Raw genomic sequence first — 22,757 nt, 5'->3', positions numbered from 1 at the left:
CAGGCCTTTCTCAGAATTACAACTCGGGGCACAGGGTAAACACGGGCAGCAGCTGTGGGGAAAGGATTTGCAAGGGAGATGTCTGATTTAATTCAGTGGGGCTTTTCTACATCTGTGATTTTGAGGCATGAGGAAGACCTTGATTCTAATTTGCATGTGAGAATAACATCCTGTAGCAGAAGGTTCCCAAGCAGCATACTGGGGAATGGTGTTGTAATCCTGGCTCTGGGCGAGGAGGGCGGCTGGGAGCCAGGACTTCTGGGTTCTATCCCAGCCCTGGGAGGGGAGTGAGGGCTGGTGGTGGTTAGTTCGGGGGGGCTGAGACTCAGGACTCCTGGGTTCTATTCTGAGGTCTGCTACTCAACCTGTGGCTGTGTTACTCCTGTGATGCATGAACCAGCTGCAGCCTTGGCTCTGGGCCCTAGGGTGTCTTACACTGTAACATGAGTAGGTAAAGTGCTGGGGGATTATCAGATTAGGGAAAAAAGATGAGTTTGCTCCAGGTCATCAGATAAATGCCTGAAATCTGGCAGATGAGGTGTCAGAGTAGCTGCACCCCAGCCATAGGGATGGAATAAAGCAGTGGGGCCAGATCCCAGCTGGGGACAATTGACTGTAGCGCCACTGAAATTAATGAATCCTTTTTGATTTACTCCAGCTGGGGATTTGGCCCTGGTTCTCATGGGGGACTTCAATCACCCTGATATCTGCTGGGAGAGCAATACAGCAGTGCACAGACAATCCAGGAAGTTTTTGGAAAGCGTAGGGGACAATTTCCTGGTGCAAGTGCTGGAGGAACTGACTTAGGGGCAGAGCTCTTCTTGACCTGCTGCTCACAAACAGGGAAGAATTAGTAGGGGAAGCAAAAGTGGATGGGAACCTGGGAGGCAGTGACCATGAGATGGTCGAGTTCAGGATCCTGACACAAGGAAGAAAGGAGAGCAGCAGAATACAGACCCTGGACTTCAGAAAAGCAGACTTTGACTCCCTTAGGAAACTGATGGGCAGGATCCACTGGGAGAATAACATGAGGAGGAAAGAAGTCCAGGAGAGCTGGCTGTATTTTAAAGAATCCTTACTGAGGTGTCAGGAACAAACCATCCCGATGTGTAGAAAGAATAGTAAATATGGCAGGTGACCAGCTTGGCTTAACAGTGAAATCCTTGCTGATCTTAAACGCAAAAAAGAAGCTTACAAGAAGTGGAAGATTGGAAAAATGACCAGGGAGGAGTATAAAAATATTGCTCAGGCACGCAGGAGTGAAATCAGGAAGGCCAAATCACACTTGGAGTTGCAGCTAGCAAGAGATGTTAAGAGTAACAAGGAGGGTTTCTTCAGGTATGTTAGCAATAAGAAGAAGGTCAGGGAAAGTGTGGGCCCCTTACTGAATGAAGGAGGCAACCTAGTGACAGACGATTTGGAAAAAGCTAATGTACTCAATGCTTTTTTTACCTCTGTCTTCACGAACAAGATCAGCTCCCAGACTACTGCACTGCGCAGCACAGCATGGGGAGGAGGTGACCAGCTCTCTGTGGAGAAAGAAGTGGTTCGGGACTATTTAGAAAAGCTGGACGAGCACAAGTCCATGGGGCCAGATGCGCTGCATCCGAGGGCGCTAAAGGAGTTGGTGGATGTGATTGCAGAGCCATTGGCCATTATCTTTGAAAACTCATGGTGATCGGGGGAGGTTCTGGATGGCTGGAAAAAGGCTAATGTAGTGCCCATCTTTGAAAAGGGGAAGAAGGAGGATCTGGGGAACTACAGGCCAGTCAGCCTCACCTCAGTCCCTGGAAAAATCATGGAGCAGGTCCTCAAGGAATCAATTCTGATGCACTTAGAGGAGAGGAAAGTGATCAGGAACAGTCAGCATGGATTCACCAAGGGCAAGTCATGCCTGACTAACCTAATTGCCTTCTATGATGAGATAACCGGCTCTGTGGATGAGGGGAAAGCAGTGGACTTGTTATTCCTTGACTTTAGCAAAGCTTTGATACGGTCTCCCACAGTATTCTTGGCGGCAAGTTAAAGAAGTCTGGGCTGGATGAATGGACTATAAGGTGGATAGAAAGCTGGCTAGATTGTCGGGCTCAAAGGGTAGTGATCAATGGCTCCATGTCTAGTTGGCAGCTGGTATCAAGCGGAGTGCCCCAAGGGTTGGTCCTGGGGCTGGTTTTGTTGAATATCTTGATTAATGATCTGGACGATGGCATGGACTGCACCCTCAGCAAATTTGCAGATGACATAAAACTGGGAGGAGTGATAGATATGCTGGATGGTAGGGATAGGATACAGAGGGACCTAGACAAATTAGAGGACTGGGCCAAAAGAAACCTGATGAGGTTCAACAAGAACAAGTGCAGAGTCATGCACTTAGGATGGAAGAATCCCATGCACTGTTACAGACTAGGGACCGAATGGCTAGGCAGCAGTTCTGCAGAAAAGGATCTAGGGGTTACAGTGGACAAGAAGCTGGATATGAGTCAACAGTGTGACCTTGTTGCCAAGAAGGCTAGTGGTACTTTGGGCTGTATACATAGGGGTGCTGCCAGCAGATTGAGGGATATGATCATTCTCCTCTATTTGGCATTGGTGAGGACTCATCTCATAGAATACCAGGGTTGGAAGGGGCCGCAGGAGGTATCTAGTCCAATCCCCTGACAGATTTTTACCCCAGTTCCCTAAATGCCCCCCTTAAGGATTGAGCTCACAGCCCTGGGCTAAGTAGGCCAATGCTCAAACCACTGAGCTATCCCTTCCTGTGTCCAGTTCTGGGCCCCATACTACAAGAAGGATGTGGAAAAACTGGAAAAAGTCCAGTGGAGGGCAACAAAAATGATCAGGGGGCCGGGGCACATGACTTATGAGGAGAGGCTGAGAGAACTGAGATTGTTTAGTCTGCAGAAGAGAAGAATGAGGGGAGATTTGATAGCTGCTTTCAGCTACCTGAAAGGGGGTTCCAAAGAGGATGGATCTAGACTGTTCTCAGTGGTAGCAGATGACAGAACAAGGAGCAATGGTCTCAAGTTGCAGTGGGGGAGGTTTAGGTTGGATATTAGGAAAAACTTTTTCACTAGTAGGGTGGTGAAGAACTGGAATGGGGTCCCTAGGAAGGTGGTGGAATCTCCTTCTGTTAGAGTTTTTTAAGATCAGGCTTGACAAAGCCCTGGCTGGGATGATTTAGTTGGTGTTGGTCCTGCTTTGAGCAGGGGGTTGGACTGGATGATCTCCTGAGGTGCCTTCCAACCCTGATAGTCTATGATGGTAAGGTGACTGGTCCCCAAATAAACATTGGTATTGAGAAGAAGTAGAAGTTAGACTTGTGGGTTCTGGTCTCCCTTCTAGGAGGGGGTTGGGGATCTAGTGTGTTTAGAGCAGGGGGTTGGGAGCCTGGGTTCTAGCCCCAGCCCTGGGCAGGGAAGGGTGCTTCCTGGTTAGAATTTGCCCTAGTGGCAGAGCTGACATCAGCAAGTATTTTGCACACGGAAGTATCATGCCTCTGAAGGTGCCATGAGTAGAAAAGTATCTGCAAATATTTGGCTAACACCCTGGGCTAACAGGGGTGTAATGTGTGCACAGGGCTGTGGGCTGCTTACACACACAGAGCCCCAGGGCTGAGTTCAGGAGCATGAGCATGACAACGCTCAGCATGGCTCTTCCATAGCCCAGTGAATACAGCCCCTGAGTCAGTTACACTGCAGGAATAAGGAGTCACTGGGTCCAATTCCCCCTCACTCACCCTGGTGTAAATCAGGAGTAACTCCCCTGGGATCAATGGGGCCAATTCCCCTCTCACTCACCCTGGTGTAAATCAGGAGTAACTCCCCTGGGATCAATGGGGCTCATTCCCTGCTCATTCATCTTGGATTAACTCTCTGGTAATTCCATTCAGTTAGCTAGTCCATCTCTGGACGGAAGTCAAGGTCGTGGAGATTAGCATCTGGCGCTACTGCTACTGGGGTGAAAGGGGTGAGGCCGATTGACACCAGCATAATGGACATCAGAATCTGGATTAAAATCTGTGGAGTTCCTCCTGGTTTCCTCCAGGCAAAGCATGACCCCATCACAGACCGTGAGCTACACCAGATTTACCCTGTGCGATTGAGAGCAGAATCCGGTGGTGACTCAGGGAGCTGAGCCCAGGGTCTGTCTGTCCTGTTGGCACACAGCAGCGCTAACTGCACTGAGACAGCGATGCCTGGATGGGGCGCAGGCAGGCATTGGAAGTCGATAAATGGTAATTGGGCATTAGCTGCCCTCGCTTTGTGCCTGTGTGTATCTAGCTGGGGGAGATAAAAGTTACTGGCCTTTATAGGAGGGTAAATAGTGAGTGGAGCGAGATGCAACACTGACAAATCCTGGTGTAAATCAGGTGTAACTCCATTGGGGTCACTAGGGCTCATTCCCCTTGCACTAACCCAGGTGTAAATCAGGAGTAACCCATTGAGGTCATCACTGGTCCTTATTCCCTCCCACTCACCCAGGTGTAAATCAGGTGTAACTCCATTGGGGTCACTAGGGCTCATTCCCCTTGCGCTAACCCAGGTGTAAATCAGGAGTAACCCATGGGGGGGGGTCACTGGGGCTCATTCCCCTCCTGCTCACTCTGGTGTAAATCTGGAGTGACTCCACTGGGGCTCATTCTCCTCTTGCTCATCCTGGTGTAAATCAAGAGTAACTCATGGTGGTCAGTAGGGCCGATTTTTCTATTGTCACTCCTGATTTACACGGAGCGGGGAGTAAGAGGGGAATTGGCCCCAGTGACGCCTGTGGAGTCACTCTGGATTTACCCCAGGGGGAGCAAGAGGGGATTCAGCCCAGTGACCCCTGTAAATCAGGAGTGACTCCACTGGGAGTCATTTCGGATTCACCCTTTGTGAGGGAATCCAGCTCCATAGCATCTCTATTACTCACTAAACATATTGAAACAGCTAAAAATAACCCTCAGGCCTCCCCTAGAGTTGTGCCTGGCCGCCTCTGCCCCTGTGGGTTTTGGGCCCGTTTCCCAGCTGCTGGCAGTCGGCCGTAGCGCCTCCGGAGTTACGGAAGCAGGTGTGAACCAGCCCTGCAGGGGATCTGGCCAAGGCCATGGGAGCCAGGGTGAGGGGGAACTCCCTGTGGTTGGGCTGTGAGCGGAGCTGCATGGGAACATGGGCTCTCCTCCTTCTCAAACACCACACCAGGCAGGGGTTAGCGCTGAGCATACAGCTGCTGAGCCTCACCCACCTGCAGACAGGCAGCGGAGAGATTGTGTAAGGCTGGGCTGGGCACTGGGCTGCAGGAAGGGGGGGTGGGGGCTCAGCAGGGGGTGCCATGCTGCAGGAAGGGGGGGTGGGGGCTCAGTAGGGGGCACTGTGCTGTAGGGAGCAGGTGCTGGGCTCAGTATGGGGGGGCATGCTGCAGGGAGCACATGGAGGACTTAGTAGGGGGCACCGTGCTGCAGGGAGAGGGGTGGGGGGGTCAGTACAGGGCACTGTGCTGCAGGCAGTGGGGTGGAGGTTCCACAGGGGGCACTGTGCTGTGGGGAGCGGGGTGGGAGTCAGTAGGGGGCTGTGCTGCAGGGCGGGTAGCAGGAGGGGACTCAGTAGAGGGCGCTGTGCTGCAGGGAGCAGGGCGGGGTCAGTAGGGGGCGCTGTGCTGCAGGGAAGGGACTCAGTCGGGGATGCTGTGCTGCAGGGAGCAGGGCGGGGGTGGACGGGGGCGAGGGTCAGTAGGGGTTGTGCTGCAGGGAGCAGGGCGGGGGTCAGTAGGGGGCGCTGTGCTGCAGGGAGCAGGGCGGGGGTCAGTAGGGGGCGCTGTGCTGCAGGGAGCAGGGCGGGGGTCAGTAGGGGGCGCTGTGCTGCAGGGAGCAGGGGGGGGGGCAGTAGGGGGCGCTGTGCTGCAGGGAAGGGACTCAGTCGGGGATGCTGTGCTGCAGGGAGCGGGGCGGGGGTGGAGGGGGGTGAGGGTCAGTAGGGGGCTGTGCTGCAGGGAGGGTAGCAGGAGGGGACTCGGTAGGGGGCGCTGTGATGCAGGGAGCGGGGCGGGGTCAGTAGGGGGCGCTGTGCTGCAGGGAGCAGGGCGGGGGTGGAGGGGGGCGAGGGTCAGTAGGGGGCTGTGCTGCAGGGAGGGTAGCAGGAGGGGACTCGGTAGGGGGCGCTGTGCTGTAGGGAGCAGGGCGGGGTCAGTAGGGGGCGCTGTGATGCAGGGAGCGGGGCGGGGTCAGTAGGGGGCGCTGTGCTGCAGGGAGCAGGGCGGGGGTGGAGGGGCGAGGGTCAGTAGGGGTTGTGCTGTAGGGAGGGTGACAGGAGGGACTCAGCAGGGGGTGCCATACTGCAGGCAGTGGGGTGGCGGCTCCATAGGGGGCTGTGCTGTGGGGAGCACTGTGGGGGCTCCGTGGAGGTGCTCATTCCACACCTCCTCTCATGGATGCTCACAGCCCTGGCTCCTCACAGCAGCGCCCCATGTCCCCCCGGCTGGGGGCAGGGCATGGCCCCGGCGCGCTCCCTGCAGTCAGGCAGAGAAGTTCCCCAAACAGAGGTGTTGTGCGATACAGTGTCCAGGCCGCAGGATCCCCTGAGCTGTGACGGACCACGGTCCGCCTGCCATTCACTCAACTGTGGCCAGTTTGCAGGGAACCGGCCGTGCCAGCCAGGGCCGGCTCTAGACCCCAGCGCGCCAAGCAGGCGCGTGGGGCGGCCCTTTCCCTGGGGGGCGGCATTTGGCTCCGGCTGAGCTCCCGCAGGCGTGCCTGCGGCAGGTCAACCGGAGCCCGGGAGGAGCGGACCTGCCGCAGGCATGACTGCGGCGGGTCCCCTCTTCTCGCGGCTCCGGTTGAGCTCCCGCAGGCATGCCTGCGGCAGGTCCGCTGGTCCCGGGCTCCGGTTGACCTGCCGCAGGCATGCCTGCGGGAGCTCAACCGGAGCCGCGGGAAGAGGGGACCGGGTAAGGGGCGGCGCTGCGCACGGCTGCTTGGGGCAGCCTATTTTCTAGAGCCGCCCCTGGTGCCAGCAATGGACATGTGGGGCCTGCCGTACCCACTGTGTGAAAGGGCAGTGTGCTGGGGTCCCCAGCCCCGCAGCGACACCAGGCAGGGATCTTGGCAGTGGGGGAGGTGGGCAGCGCAGGCTGGGAGGGAATGGGGGGAACCTGGCAGCGGGGGAGGCGGGCGGTGTGGGAAGTGCAGGCCGGGGGGGAAGAGAATGGGGGGATCTTGGCAGCATGGGAAGTGCAGACTGGGGGTGAAGGGGATCGGGGGATCCTGGCAGCGGGGGAGGTGGGCAACATGGGAAGTGCAGGCGGGGGGGGGGGGAGAAGGGGATCAGGGGATCCTGGAAGCAGGGGATGTGGGCGGTGGCATGGGGAGTGCAGACTAGGGGTGAAGGGGATCGGGGGATCCTGGAAGCGGGGGATATGGGCAGTGTGGGGAGTGCAGGCTGGGGGGGATCCTGGTAGTGGGGGAGGTGGGTAGTGTGGGGAGCACAGACTGCGGGGGGAGGGGAATGGAGGGATCCTGGCAGTGGGGAGGTGGGCAGCGTGGGAAGTGCAGGCTGGGGGGGAGGGGGATTGGGGGATCCTGGAAGCAGGGGAGGAGGGGAGGCATGGGGAGTGCAGGTTGGGAGGGGGATCAGGGGATCCTGGCAGTGCTGGAGGTGAGTGTCATGGGGTGTGCAGCCGGGGGCGATCAGAGAAGGATCCTGGCAGAGGTGGATGCCCTAGGAGCACAGGACGGGGGGAACGGGGGCTCAGGGAGAGGTCCTGGCAGTGGAGCAGCTATGACAGTGCCTGCCCTGCCTCCACTGGTGTCAACGGTGGGATGAGGAAGCTATGTCTGCGGTGGTCCTGACCTGACCCAGCCTGTGTGAAAACAGTCACAAATATTGACACTAATGCAGGAGTGCTGGGCCAAGGGGTGGGGCTGCATGGGGGGGTGGGGAGAGGATGAGGATTCAGGGGGGCAGAGGGATTGGGGGGCTGGGAGTCAGGACTCCTGGGTTATATCCCTGGATCTGGGAGGGGAATGGGGTCCGGTGGGTTAGAGCAGGGGGAGCTAGGAGTCAGGAGTCCTGGGTTATATCCCTGGATCTGGGAGGGGAATGGGGTCTGGTGGGTTGGGAGCTGGGAGTCAGGACTCCTGGGTTCTATCCCTGGCTTTGGGAAGTGAGGGGGCTCAAGTAGCTGGAGGTCAAGCAGTGGCCTCTTTAATCGTGGGTGAATGGAGAGGAAAGAAATTGATGAAACATTTTCTCTCAGGAGAGGCATCCAACCCACATCCCCTGTCTCTGCCATGTCCACCCCTCACAGATGCTACAGGGACCCAATACCTCAGTATCCTGTCTGTGGTGGTTTTAGGATTAGGGTTTGGCACAAGAAGGTAAAGAAACCTGCTAGTGGCATTTGGGGGGGGCATTTCTCTTTAACCCAAGGCATTGTGGGGTTCTATCCCATAATACTTTGATGCTTCTTCCTCAACTGCAGCAACTGCATAAGAACTCTGCCCTTTTTGCAAGCCTTGCTGAGTCCTTGATCCCAGGGGCACCCTGTGGCGAGGAGTTCCACAGGCCTCTGTTGCATTGTCCCATCCCCTCGTTCTTTGAATTACAGGGCAAAGGGACCTGACTCTGCCTTCTCTCCCAGTCCAGAAATTGTAACCCTCTGACACAGCCCCTCCTATTTGTCATCTCTCTACACCTCATTCTCCAGCTCCCTTTGCCGACTCTGTGTAGAATTGCCCTCCTCCAGGAAGCTGTGATGAAACTCGACCCATTTGCCTCACCCATGGGTGTCACCACCCGCCCGGGGGAATCCCTTGCCATATAAGCCCCTCAGGCTCCGCTGCTGAGCTAGCCAGGTGCTCCCAGCAGGTGAGTCCAAATTCTTTCCTTCCTCTCTTGCCCCAGCCACTCACTCTGCAAAGGGGTGGGGTGGGGTGGGGGAACCGGAGGGGACATTTGAGGGGGCAGGAGATTTAATGCTGCTGGGATTCAAATTCAGTGGCCATCAGATAGATAGATAGATAGAGGGTGTGTATGGGGATGGGGGAGGGAGAGTTTGTATATAGGGATAGATAGAAGGTGTATATGTAGATAGATAGATGATGGGCTCACATGGGGATGGGTGAGTGGCTAGCTAGCCACATGACGGGTATGTATGGACATAGACAGATCAATGGACAGACAGATGTGCACTGAGGCACAGCGAGAGAGACAAGAGGGGAGCAGATACTCAGCTAATGGAGGGTGACAGAGGAGAGCGTGGGGTAGATGGAGAAGGGGGTTGCTCTGGAGAAGGACCAGAGAGATAAGCGACAGACAGGGATGTTTTGGGGTGGGGAGCACTGCAGGGCCCATATAAGGCAGCACCTCCCTCTAGACCCAGCGGAACAGATCAGACCAATGGGCCAACAGTTACCAATCCCAGCAGCATTAGAGTAGGTGCAGGACACCACCTGATAGCCAATGAAGGAATGACGTGCCACAGGGGAAGTCGCTGATTGACCTCATGCCAGGAGGGATGGGTCTCAGGGGGATCTGTCTTTATGGGACCACATGCCTGGCAGTCTCCAGCTCCTCCTCCCACCTCCATTACCACTTTGCTAAGGCAATATAGGGGTGGCTGGTCCTATTTTAACCCTTTGTGGTTGGGACAGTATTGGGGTGTGAGAGAGACTGAGGGAGGGCGAGATTCATCTACATTAACCTGTAACAGACAGGAGACCCTCCGAGAGCTGGGGATAGAACCCAGACGTCCTGGCTCCCAGCCCCCCTCTCTAACTCAATAAGCCCCATTCCTCTTCCAGAGCTGGGAATAGAACCCAGGAGTCCTGGCTCCCTGTCGCCTTGGGAATCCCAATTCCCCATCAGTGCTGCCTCCCCCCATCCCCATACTCAGTAGGTCCCCTGGTCTGCCCACCTCCGCTCCCCCCAGGCTCCCCAACTCCTGGGGCAAAGGTGACCCCAAGCCCCCCACTCTGTCTCCCCTGATTAACCCCCTGATTAACCCCCTTGTGTTTCAGCCATGGTGACAAGGAGGATGCTGTTGCTCTGGGCCGGCCTGGCGCTGCTGGCAGGTGAGTGGGGATCCAACCCAGGGCCAGGGGAGCTCAGGGTGAGGGAGGGTCCCGGGGGCGGAGCAGGGCATGGGATTACTAGACTGGGAGTGGGGCAGTAAAGAGCACCCAGGGGCTGGGACCTGGGCAAGGGGGGAACCACAGGGCAGGGAGGGATGGAACATTCTCCAGTCACCCTGGGTAAATCAGTGGGGCTGATCTCTCTTTCACACACACTGCTGTAAATCAGGAGTGACTTCACTGGGGTAAATGGGGCTGATTCACCTCTTGCTCACCCCAGTATAAATCTGGAGTAACCCCACTGGAGTCGATGGGTCAGATTTTTCTCTCTGTGTGAACTCAAGCTCACTGTTGGGCCAGCCCCTCGAGCCAACCTCCCCGGTGCCCAGCACAGCCGGGGTTCTAGGGGTGCTGCTCCAGATCGGCACAGTTCACACAGCCTTGGGGCTGCTGTAACGTTTGCAAACTGCTCCTGCTTCAGGGGTGGGTGGCTGGGACCATGCCCCGTTACCTTAGCCATGCCCCTATGTTGAGGAAGGGGTGTGGCATAACTTCAGCTACTGCTACACTCTACCGGGGTATCACCCCTCTGCCCACCCCAGCTGGGACCAGGCCCCAGGTGTGCAAAGCTCACGTGGCTCCAGTTTGCACACTTGGAGGGTGCATCATACTCACTTTTCACATGCAATAGGGGAGAGGGAGCTGCATAGAGCTCATCAGCGTGTGTGTGCGTGCTCATGCACGTGTGAGCACGTATGCTATCATAGATATGTATGTCAGTGTGTGTAGGTCTTCGTGTTTGTGTGTCAGCATGTGTCTGTGTGTTTGTGTATGTCAGTGTGTCTGTGTATGTCAATGTGTGTGTAGATCTGCGTGTTTGTGTGTGTATGTGTGTCTGTGTGTGTGTCAGTGTGTGAGTCAGCATGTGTCTCTGTGTGTCAGTGTGTCTCTGGATGTTTTATGCATGTCAGTGTGTGTGTGTGTGTAAGTCAGCATCTCCATGTGTATGTCAGTGTATGTTTCTATGTGTGCATCAGTGTGTGTACGTTAGTGTGTGTACATCAGCGTGTGTGTATGTGTGTCAGCATATGTCTGTGTGTCTCTGTGTTTGTGTGTGTCAGCGTGTGTGCATGTCAGTGTGCATGGGTGCAGGGGTGGTTTAGCTCTTCCCCTCTGCCCTGCCCCTCCTGCAGCCTCTTTGCCTCAGAGCTGGGGAAGGGGCTGCAAATACAGCGGAGGATGGGCACAGAGCAAGGGTCTGCTGGCAACACCCTGCTTCAATTTGACCACACCCCCTTTCCTCTTTGGCCACTGCTTTCCTCTCTGAACTCACCCCTTTGCCTGCTGGTCACTCTTGCATTTCCTCTGACCACACCCCTTCTTCTGCTGGCCACACCCCTTCTTCTGCTGGCCACGCCCCTTTCCCCTCTGGCCACGCCCTTTCCCCATGTCACTCTTGTATTTCTTGTGACCACACCCCTTTCCCTCTGACCACACCTCTTCTCCTGCTGACCACGCCATTGTCCTTTTGATCTGACCACACCCATTTCCCCTTTTTGCCATGCTCCTTCCTCCTCTGGCCATGCCTTTCCCACGTGGACACACCCGCCATTCGACCATGCCCCTTCCCCTCTGGCCATGCCTTTTCCCCGACACTCAGCCTCAATTGCCCACCGCAGTGCTAGTGGCAGGGAGGGGCATGGTGGTCCCACCCCGAGCTGGTTACCCCAGATTTAGGGGTGTTTCCTGCCAGGGTTGAGCTGGGCTATGAGGCCTGCAAGGAAGGCCTGTGAGCCAGGACTCCTGGGTTCTGTCCCTGACTCTGGAAGTGGGGTCTCTTAGTTAGAGCAAGGGGTTGGAAGCCAGGTCTCCTGGGTTCCATCCCCAGCTCAGGGAGATGCTTAGTGGTTAGAGCCAGGAATATCTGTGTAAGCAGGAGAATGGTCCCGCTATTGTGGGGAACTTTCTTGGCTTATACACTACTCTGGTGAAATGGGCTAGTGAAAGGATCTGAGTCCTCGCTCCCACTCCCTTTACCCAGAGGCCTGCCTGACCTCAGGGGCTCCCCTTCCATCTCCTGTGTGGCAGAGTCCTCGTAACCCCAACAAGGCTGGGCCCAGGGTTCCTGAGGGTTCGACCTCCAACCTTGTCATGGTCACTTATGGCAGGGGCTAGGGTGTCCCCACTCCAGGCTGCTCTCTCTACACTGGGATGATTCACTGACCCGCTGATCGTTACATACAGTTCAAAGCAAATGCAATTTATTAAACCACAACCATTTAAAAAAAAAAGGGAAAAAACGGGAAAGGTTAAAGAAAAACCTGTCACCCTGCTCTGTGGCACAGGGACATCACAACCAGCGTCTCTGGGATGTCGGGGAAGTTTGGTCTGTTCCTCACACGTCCCAGGCCCTGGCAGTGCTGCAGGGATGCTGCAGGTTGGACACTTGCTCTGGGGGTGGCCACATGCTCTCAGGCACTAAATGGCAGGACCCTTCTTCCCAGCATCACCCCTGCCCCATTGGGGTGAAGATCCCCCTCCGAGTCTGACCTGCAAGGCCTTTTGGCTGGGGGTGTCTCCCTGCGCTGGGTCTGCTGCCCAGGGTCCCCCTCGCTCTCCCCAGCTGCTCACTGCACCCAGCTCCGGATGGCTCCAGCCCCAGCCTCACCCCAGCCCCAACTTCACTCTGCCTCTGCACTGCTGCTGCTCTGCCTCCAGCTGCCTGGGCTGCTTCTCTGGCCCCTCTGGCTCTGGTTGCTGCAGCTCTCCCCATCCCAGCGCAGGTCTGCTCCCCCAGCCGCTTCTGTGGCCCTTCTCCCAGCTCTCACCTGCTCCCTGGGCTGCTTCTCTGGCCCCTCTGGCCGGCCCGGCTCTGCTCCCCAGCTCCACTCAGGCCCTTGCTGTCTCCTTAGCTCAGCCCCACTCCATCTGACCCAGATAATTCCAACTCATGCGGAGGACGGGACCCCCCTGACCTCCTGACTCCCTCATTGGCCTGCCTGCCCTGTCAATCAGGCTGACCTGGAGCATTGGCCTCTCCCCATTGACCCTGGGGAGTGTCAGTCTCACAGTCCTGATTTCCCATCGACCCCTCCCCTTTTAGTACTGGGCGCTAGCAACCAAACACCCCACTGAGTTTCCCCTTACATTTGGAATCTGAAATCTGGTTTCCCAGCTCACTGGGGGTAAATCCACTGGCTTTAGAGATGAGCTGGCCCCACTGCTGGCCCCACAGCAGCACCTGGACTCAGCTCTCACACACCCGACTGTAACTTCCGTGGGGTCAATCCTCATCACACTACACTGAGTGAGAGGTGAACTGGCCCCACTGAGGGCCAGCAGAGCTGTGTGAAGGGCTGCCCACGGCTGGGGTCTACAGGTCAGGACTGAGGGGCGCTGGCAGAGCAGTGTATGGGTTACTGAGAGCTTTAGCCATTGCTATTTGCTCTTTTCCATCACTAAGACACATAAAAGCAGCTGCAAAACCCACTAGAGCTGCCGACTTGGTGACCCCTCTCTGTCCCTCTCCCCTCAGGCCCCGGCACGGCCGCCCCCATGGGCCAGGAGTTCATCACGGCCTTCATGCAGAATTACCAGATCAGCTACTCCCAGGCTGACTTCCAGCTCTTTGTCTCCGGCTACTCGCCCTCCACCACCGTCACCGTCGAGGTGAATAAGTCCCCGTTCCGCCACAGCTTCCAGCTCGGCCAGGGCCAGACGGTCTCGGTGAAGATCCCGGCCAATGCTGAGATGTCCGGCACCACCAAGTTCTGCAACACCGTCCTGGTGCAGGCAGACAAGGATGTCTCGGTGATGTCGCTCAATGCCAAGGAGCTGACGGCTGACACTAGCGTGGTGTTCCCGGTCCAGAGCCTGGGCGTAGAGTACTACATCGTCACGCCAGCTGGAGACGTCTCTGGGACCTACAAAGAGTTCTCCGTCATGGCATGGCGGGAGCCCACCACCGTGGAAATCTACCTGAAGGGCAGTGTGAGGTTCCAAGAGCAGGTCTACCCGGCTGGCAGCAAGATCACTGTCTCCCTTTCGCCCTACGAGGCTGTCCAATTCCAGAGCAGCCAGGACCTGTCTGGCACCCGGGTGGTGTCCCTGAAGCCGGTGGCAGTGCAGAGCGGGCACAGCTGTGCCCAGAAGAACACCAAGTGCAACCACGTGGCCGAGCAGCTGTTGCCTATCTCCAGGTGGGGCACGGCTTTCTTCGTGCCACCGATGCCCTTCCAGGCCAGCTACGACCTGGTATACGTGGTCGCCTCCCAAGCCACGCAACTCACCTACCTCTCTGGGGGGGCCCAGAGGAGCCAGGGTCTGGTGTCTGGGCAGGTCCTGCAGTTGGAGGTGAGTCTGGCCAAACCACTGTACATCTCAGCCAGTGCTGGCATTCAAGTCTTCTTCTTCTGCACTGGCGGGACTCAGGGCATCATGCGTTACGACCCCTTCTTGGTCAGCATCCCGGACGTCTCCAGCTACTGTGCCTCCTACTCCATCGCTGGCCAGCAGGGCTTCCAGAACTATGCCATCATTGTGGCCAAGACTGCATCGGCCGCCGGCATCACCATGGATCGGCGACTCCTTAGCGGGGTGCGCTGGAACCCGATTCCTGGCACGGAGTATTCCTGGGGAGAGTTCAACCTGGGAATCGGGGCCAGTGCCCGCTCAGTGGAGCACCCCAGTGCCACCTTTGGGCTGCTGAGCGTCGGTATCGCTCAGCAGAATGGCTACGGTGTGGCCGCCCTTTGCCAGAGTGGTGAGTGGGGGGTATCTGAGGGAAAAGGGGGCTATGGGGTGTATCTGGGTGCTTGTCCTGTTGTAATTGTGAAATCTTAGGGTGGTGAGCAGTGTGAATAGCCCCTATGGGGGACCGCATGCATGGATGGGTGTGGGGGTGTCTCTAGGGCAGGGGTGTTGCACGATCCTGCTATGGTCACCCCAACGAGCATTCACAGCAAAATCCATCCATCCACCCATCCACTCATCTCCAATCAATTCCACCAACTATTCTTCCCTTCCATTCATCCCTCCATACGTCACCATGTTATAATACCCTGTCTATGTGCTCTAAGCCACCAGGTCAACCCACTGGACCCTATGGGTTGACCTGGTGGCCAGTTTGCTTCCTGTTATAATGTCCTGTCTATCTCTCTGCTCGCCCTTTCCTTCCCATCCTGTCCCCAGCAACCCCAGTGCCCTCCTGCAGCTCCGTGCAGTGCCGGAAGAAGGAGACCTGCCAGATGACTAATGGCAGACCCGGGTGCGTGGCCACCTCCGTGGCAACTTGCTGGGCGCTTGGTGATCCCCACTACCGCACCTTCGATGGGCGCAACTACGACTTCATGGGCACCTGCACCTACACCCTGGCCAAGACCTTCAGCTCGGATTCAGCTCTCCCAGCTTTCCACGTCACGGCTAAGAATGAGAACCGGGGCAACCAGAGAGTTGCCTACGTGGGCTTTGTGACCGTGCAGGTCTATGGCTACACCATCTCTGTGGTCAGAAATGAATACGGACTCGTGAGGGTAAGAGTGTACCCATCCCCTTCCTTATCTATCCATCGGCCTTTTCTTTGCTTCTCCCTCTTCATTTCTTTATTTTTCTTCCTTGGTTTCTCTTTCTCCCTTCTTTTCTTTTTTCTTTTTTTCTTTTTTCTTCCTTCATATTTCTTTTTCTTTTCTAAAATAAAAAAATAATTTCAGGTCAAAACAAAAATAAATTAGAAATTTTTGGCAAGTTGAAAAGTTGATTTTTTTGGTTTGGGTTAAACAAAAGTTTCATTTTGATTTCAACATATTACATTTTAAAAAATTAAAGGAACTTTTGAATTGAGACGTTGTCTTGAATTGAAAGACAAACATTTTGATTTTTTCCAGAATTTTTTTTTTGAGGATTTTTCTTTTTCATTGAATTGTTTTGGTGTCACCAAATCTGCTTTTTTTGGGGCTGAAAAACTACTTCAGTTGAAAATCTCCCCTGCCTCTATTGCCAAGCAGGGCAGATGATCCACCTATCAGGGTCCCACCTCTAGCAGCAGTGGATGTTCCAGGGAACCTGTGGGAGGTGGTGACAGAGTTACCTGCCTTGGGAAATATCTCTTGTAAACACCAGGTGGCTCAAGGTGAAGTGGGTTACAATCATAAATTATTAGGGACCTCAAGAGATCATCTAGTCTAACCTGCTGCTCAAAGTAAGACCAACCCCCAAATGGCCCCCTCAAGGATTGAACTCACAATCATGGCTTTAGCAGGCCAATGCGTAAACCACTGAGCTGTCCCTCCCCCCACTTGGCTTGGGTGGGCTTTGGACTTGCCTGGTTTTTAAGGGAGAGGTTGCTGGGAATAGGACATGGGCTGAAAGGTTTGCCTGAAACGATGGCCATTGCTTGTGGTTGCCCTCCCAGGTGAATGCCCAGCACTCCCGCCTTCCTATCTCCCTGATGGAGGGGAAACTGAAGCTGTATCAGAGTGGGGGCTCTGTGGTCATCGAGACTGACTTCTCCCTGAGGGTCACCTACGACTGGGTCAGCTCCCTGGTGGTGAAGATCTCCAGTAGCTTCTGGGAGAGTGTGCGTGGCCTGTGCGGCAACTACAACGGGGAACCTGGGGACGACTTTGCCACCCCCACGGGGGCACTGGCTGCCAGCCCCGTGGAGTTTGGAAAGAGCTGGAAGGTGGAGGATGGGGACAGGTTCTGCTGGGATGACTGCCATGGGGTGTGCAAGAGCTGCTCCCCAGAGCTGGTCGGCAGGTACAAAGCTGAGCCCTTCTGTGGCTGGATCACCAAAGGGGCGGGCGGACCCTTCAGCCGATGCCACTCCGTGATCGACCCCAAAATCTACCTGGACAACTGCGTCTACGACCTGTGCATGAACGACGGCCTCAAGGAGATGCTGTGCCGGGCGCTGACGAGCTACGCCGATGCCTGCCGGAGAGAGGGGGTGGATATCTCTGAGTGGAGAAGTCTCACAGGCTGCAGTGAGTGGTGTTAACTCCTGGTTTGATCATGGCAGCTAGTGCCAAAGAAATTCAGAGCACTGGCTGCTCAGGGGATGGGGCATGGAGTCTTCCCCCTCTAGGGGGCAGTGGCTCCCATCTGGCCCCAGGTTGGGGGACTGGCTGGCTCTGCAGGGGCTTGGAATGGGGCATGTGGCCTTTCCCCTCTAAGGGGCGTCGATGGGAGACGGGCTGTTTTAGGGAAGTGGGAACATGCTGGTCCGTTTCTGGCAAGGAATTTGTGGCAGATCCTTGTTACACAGATCCATTTACTAGCACACTCGGTTTGGGGAGGAGACCTGGAAGCCACGTCTGTCGCCCCTCAGAGCTGCAACAGTGGTTCTCAACCTATTTACCATTGTGGGCCGCATAACAATCCGTTATGTGGGCCATAGGCGCCGACTTCTAATGGCGCCAGTGGGTGCTCGATCCCCCTCTGCCCCTGGCCCACCCCAACTCCACCCCTGCTGCGCCCCCTCCCACTCCCATTCCAACCCCTTCCCCAAAGTCCCCGCCCCAACTCTGCCCCCTCCCTGCCTCTATTCTGACTCCTTCCCCAAATCCCTGCCCTGTCCCCAAATCCCCGCCTCCTCCCCTGAGGGCGCCACATTCCTGCTCCTCCCCACTCCCTCCCGGAGTTTACTCCAGCTGTTCGGTGGCGACAAGCGCTGGGAGGCAGGTGGAGGAGCGGGGACGCGGCGCGCTCAGGGGAGGAGGTGGAGGAGGAGGTGAGGCGGGGCAGGGCAGGGCGGGGAGCTTGGCTGCCAGTCGGTGCAGAGCGCCCACTAATTTTTCCCCATAGGAGTCGGCTAGGGTGACCAGACAGCAAGTGTGAAAAATCGGGATGGGGGTGGGGGGTAATAGGAGCCTATATAAGAAACCCCCCCAAATATCGGGACTGTCCCTATAAAATCGGGACATCTGGTTACCCTAGAGTCAGCACCTATGATATGGGCTGCATGCAATACGACCTGTATGGCCATGAGGGTGTCACATGGGCCGCAGCTGTGTGCTGATTGGGCGGCAGGTTGAGAACCTGCGTGCCATAGTATCACAAAGTTTCCCTTAATAAATAAGGCAGCAACCCCCCCGTCCCTCCAGTGGGACTGACACCAGGATGTGCTTATAGGGTTCTGCTTCCAGGCAACGGGGGATGGGAGGATAGACTTGGAAGATGGTTAATTTGGGGGACAAAGGAGGCAGCAGGGAGGAGACTAGGGGGCAGGCAGATGTGGGAGGCAGGAGAGAAAGGAAAAGGGTCTGGGGGACAGAGGCATGTTGGGGGAATAATATGGGGGACAAGGAGGGTTTGGGGGGGAGAGTGTGGTGGGGAGAAATGTGGGAGAGCAGATGAGTGGAAAGCTGAATGTTTGGGGCCCAGAAGGATCTGAGGTTGGGAGGCAGGGAGGAAAAGATGGGGCAGAAAGGGGGGCAGCAGGGACACACACACAGATCAGTGTCCATACCCTCCAGCAGGGGGCAGCCTACACACACACAGCAGGACCCATCCCCTCCAACAGAGGACAATATTCATACACACACCCACACACCCACACGCACACACGCTGTCTCTCTCTCCCTTAACCTGAGACTGTCTTGCAATGCACTCTCCCCCACCTCCCTCAGGACAGGGCTGTTTTCTCAGGACTCTGGCCTCTGCCGCGTTGCAGATAACTCCTAACAACAGTTGTTGGTGGCGGTGGGGAGCTGCAGGTTACAGAAGCTGGAAATGACCAATGCCCGCCTGACACAGGATATTTATTTAATTTAACCTACAAAAATTTTATGAGTTTTGACCAATCTCTCCATTTTTTGGTGGGCTGGCAGAGGGATTATTTTAAGTGTCATGATTGGCAAGAGCGCAGGCCTCTGATGCTTGAGCTAAAGGAGAGCTCCCTCAGTGGGCAGCAGTAGTAGAGCTCTTATCTATCTCTGAGGCTGATGCAAGAAGCTGGTGGTTCAAGCTGCAGCATGTGTTGAATGCAGTGATATTCCCAGTGACCCATGTCCCATCCCTTTGACAGCTCTGCCCTGTCCGGAGAACAGCCAGTACCAGCTCTATGGCTCTGCATGTCCTGCCACCTGCAATGACCGAGCGGCCCCTAACAACTGCTCCTCGCCCTGCGTGGAGACCTGCCAGTGCAACGAGGGCTTCGTGCTGGATGCTGGGAAATGCATCCCCAAGGCCGGCTGCGGGTGCGAGTTTGAGGGCCGCCTTTACGCCCCTGGAGAGCAATTCTGGGGGGACGGTGCCTGCATGAGACGCTGTGTCTGCAACCCGCAAACCAGGCAGGCGAGCTGCCAGGTCGCGGGGTGCAGGACTGGGGAGCAGTGCCGGGTGGAGAAAGGCATCCAGAACTGCTACCCCATCAGCTATGCCAGCTGTGCGACCAGCGGGTATTCCCACTACCGCAGCTTTGATGGGCAGAGGTTTGACTTCCAGGGCACCTGCCAGTACCAGCTTGCCGGGCTGAGCAAGAAGAGCCAGGAGCTGGTGGATTTCCGGGTCCTGGTGCAGAACGCCCGCCGGGATGGCCGATCGGTGTCCTTCAGCAAAGTAGTGCAGCTCCACGTCTACGGAGTGGAGACCACTGTCAGCTGGGCCTTTCGGGGCAAGATCATGGTGAGTCTGTGAGCCTGGACTGGGGAGATGCCAACCAGTCAAGCGCAAGGGCTGGCTCCCCAGCTGGTCTGCTTCTACGTCAGCCTGAGTTTCTACACTTCCTGTCCTAAACTCTCTGTCCAGTAGTAAAAAGCGACAAAGAGTCCTGTGGCACCTTATAGAAGTATTGGAGCATGAGCTTTCGTGGGTGAATACCCACTTCGTCAGACGCATGTCCAGTAGTAGCCTCCGCCCGGCCCTTTCAGAGAAGTCCAAAGCACAGACGTCGACACAACCCTTTCCTGAGGCTGGGAAGTGCCCATTTCACAGCTGGGGAAACTGAGGCATTGACAGATTAAGGAACTGTCACACAATCACCCAGCAAGTCTGGACTAGAACCTATCATTACCCCGGCGCTGTAACCAGTAGACCCCACTCACCTGAAAGATGGGAACAGAACTCAAGAGTCCTGGCTCCCAACACCCCCTGCTCTAACCAACTAGACTCCACTCCCCTCCCAGAGTCAGGGAGAGAACCCAGGAGTCCTGGCTCCCAGCCCCCCTGCTCTAACCACTAGACCCCACTGCCCTCCCAGAGCTGGGGAGAGAACCCAGAGCTCCCAATACTGTGCCTTAACCTTGAGACCATCTGTCCTCCTCAGTAACTTGTGGTCTGTGAATCAGCTGCCCTACCCCAGATGTGGCTGCATCTCAGAGCCGGGCGAGCCATCCCTATGTGGCATTACGTGTGGCTGTTCCCCAGCTCCCCCACCTCAGAGGCAGTTGCATTTCTGCACTGGGGCTCAGTGAACACTGCACAGTCTTGTATCAAGGTGTCTGTCTTTATCCCTAGGTGAATGGTGTTTTGACCAACCTGCCATACCAAGTAGGCACAGGGAAGATCTCCATGTACCAGAGAGGCTGGGATGCCGTGATCCAGACAGATTTTGGCCTCACTGTCACCTTTGACTGGCACAGCCGGGCCACCGTCACAGTGCCCAGCACCTACGCCAGTGCCCTGGGTGGTCTGTGCGGCAACTTCAATGGGGACAGGAGCGACGAGCCGGCTGGGAAGGACGGCGCGGGTGCCGGGCGCAGCTGGAGGGTGGCCGAGCCCCAGGGGTGTGGCGAAGTCGACGTGGGGGCCTGTCCCGACCTGGAAGCCCTCGCCAATCGCCAGCGGGGCATCAACACCGAATGCGGGATCATCCTGGAGAAAACTGGCCCCTTCAGAGAGTGCCACAGCAAAATTGACCCTGAGGGCTTCTTCCTTGACTGCGTGTCCGACTACTGTGCGTCCAAGGGGCAGTTGGCTGTGCTAGGGCAGGTGATCGCTGGCTATGCCTCAGCCTGCCAGGCCGCTGGGCTGACTGTATATCCCTGGAGATACCACGTCTTCTGGAGTGAGTGTCTGCTGGGCAGGGTTCCTGAGCCGGGCTACTGCACAGGGCAGGCTGGCCAGCATGAGGCGCCCTCCTGGTCTCCAATGCATGATCCTAGGCATTGCTTTATCTCTGATGAGGGAGAATATTTATAAACCTGGATAAGTTCAACCAGATCCCAGCTGGGATCTATCAGCCGTAGCTCCATTGGAGTCAATGGGTCCAGATCCCAGCTGGTGTGAATCTGCACCATTGCATTCAAACCAATTGTGTTACACTGACAAACAGCAACTGAGGTTTTGCTCTGTTTTTATCCCCTGAGCTGGCTGAGAGAATGGGCCTTTCCCCTCTAGGGGGCGCTGTCTCCAATCCTGCCCCAGGGTGGGGGACTGGCTGGCTCGGGGGTGGGGGGGCGAGGAATGGGGAAAAGGGCAGACAAATAAACAGTGACAAGTTTTAAAGTGCTTGTACACAAATGCTAGAAGTTTAAATAATAAGATGGGTGAACTAGAGTGCCTTGTGATAAAGGAGGATATTGATATAATAGGCATCACAGAAACCTGGTGGAGTGAGGACAATCAATGGAACACAATCATTCCGGGGTACAAAATATATCAGAAGGACAGAACAGGTCATGGGGGGGTCATGTGGCACTATATGCAAAAGAAAATGTAGAATCAAATGAAGTGAAAATCTTAAATGAATCCACATGTTCCATAGAATCTCTGTGGATAGTAATTCATGCTCTAATAAGAATATAACATTAGGGATCTATTATTGACCACCTGACTAGGACAGTGATAGTGATGATGGAATGCTGAGGGAGATTAGGGAGGCTATCAAAATAAAGAACTCAATAATAGTGGGAGATTTCAATTATCCCCATATTGACTGGGAACATTTCACTTCAGGACGAAATGCAGAGTTGAAATTATTCAATACTTTAAATGACTGCTTCTTGGAGCAGCTGGTACGTGAACCCACAAGGGGAGAGGCAACTCTCGATTTAGTCCTGAGTGGAGCGCAGGAGCTGGTCCAAGAGGTAACTATAACAGGACCACTTGGAAATAGTGACCATAATTTAATAACATTTAACATTTCTGTGGTGGGAAGAACACCTCAACAGCCCAACACCGTGGCATCTAATTTCAGAAAGGGGAACTATGCAAAAATGAGGAGGTTAGTTAAACAGAAATTAAAAGGTACAGTGACTAGAGTGAAATCCCTGCAAGCTGCATGGACACTTTTCAAAGACATCATAATAGAGGCCCAACTTAAATGTATGCCCCAAATTAAAAAACACAGTAAAAGAACTAAAAAAGAGCCACCGTGGCTTAACAACCATGTAAAAGAAGCAGAGAGAGATAAAAAGGCATCTTTTAAAAAGTAGAAGTCAAATCCTAGTGAGGTAAATAGAAAGGAGCATAAACACTGCCAAATTAAGTGTAAAAATGTAATAAAAAAAGCCAAAAAGGAGTTTGAAGAACAGCTAGCCAAAAACTCAAAAGGTAATAACACAGTGTTTTTAAGTATATCAGAAGCAGGAAGCCTGCTAAACAACCAGTGGGCCCCTGGACGCTCAAGATACAAAAGGAGCACTTAAAGATCGTAAAGTCATTGTGGAGAAACTAAATGAATTCTTTGCTTCAGTCTTCATGGCTGAGGATGTTAGGGAGATTCCCAAACCTGAGCCACCCTTTGTAGATGACAAATCTGAGGAATTGTCAC

At 55.3% G+C, this 22,757-nt stretch overlaps 1 protein-coding gene across 1 annotated transcript in view; it reads left to right on the top strand.

The window, feature by feature from the left end:
* Window positions 1-10,022: 10,022 nt before the first annotated feature.
* LOC123351770 (IgGFc-binding protein-like) overlaps window positions 10,023-22,757 on the top strand; it is a 35,136-nt gene continuing 22,401 nt past the window's right edge. Inside the window, exons 1-6 of the mRNA XM_044991383.1 lie at window positions 10,023-10,045; window positions 13,581-14,807; window positions 15,236-15,576; window positions 16,455-17,028; window positions 19,071-19,669; window positions 20,501-21,050. Of these exons, the coding sequence (XP_044847318.1) occupies window positions 13,601-14,807; window positions 15,236-15,576; window positions 16,455-17,028; window positions 19,071-19,669; window positions 20,501-21,050 (3,271 nt within the window). The 5' untranslated portion in view covers window positions 10,023-10,045; window positions 13,581-13,600. The remainder of the gene's footprint in view (window positions 10,046-13,580; window positions 14,808-15,235; window positions 15,577-16,454; window positions 17,029-19,070; window positions 19,670-20,500; window positions 21,051-22,757) is intronic.

The sequence above is a fragment of the Mauremys mutica genome, chromosome 17 (assembly GCF_020497125.1).
Source record: "Mauremys mutica isolate MM-2020 ecotype Southern chromosome 17, ASM2049712v1, whole genome shotgun sequence".
Classification (NCBI taxonomy): Eukaryota; Metazoa; Chordata; order Testudines; family Geoemydidae; genus Mauremys; species Mauremys mutica.
Note: the sequence above shows the minus strand (reverse complement) of the source record. Positions and strands in the feature narration are given on the sequence as shown.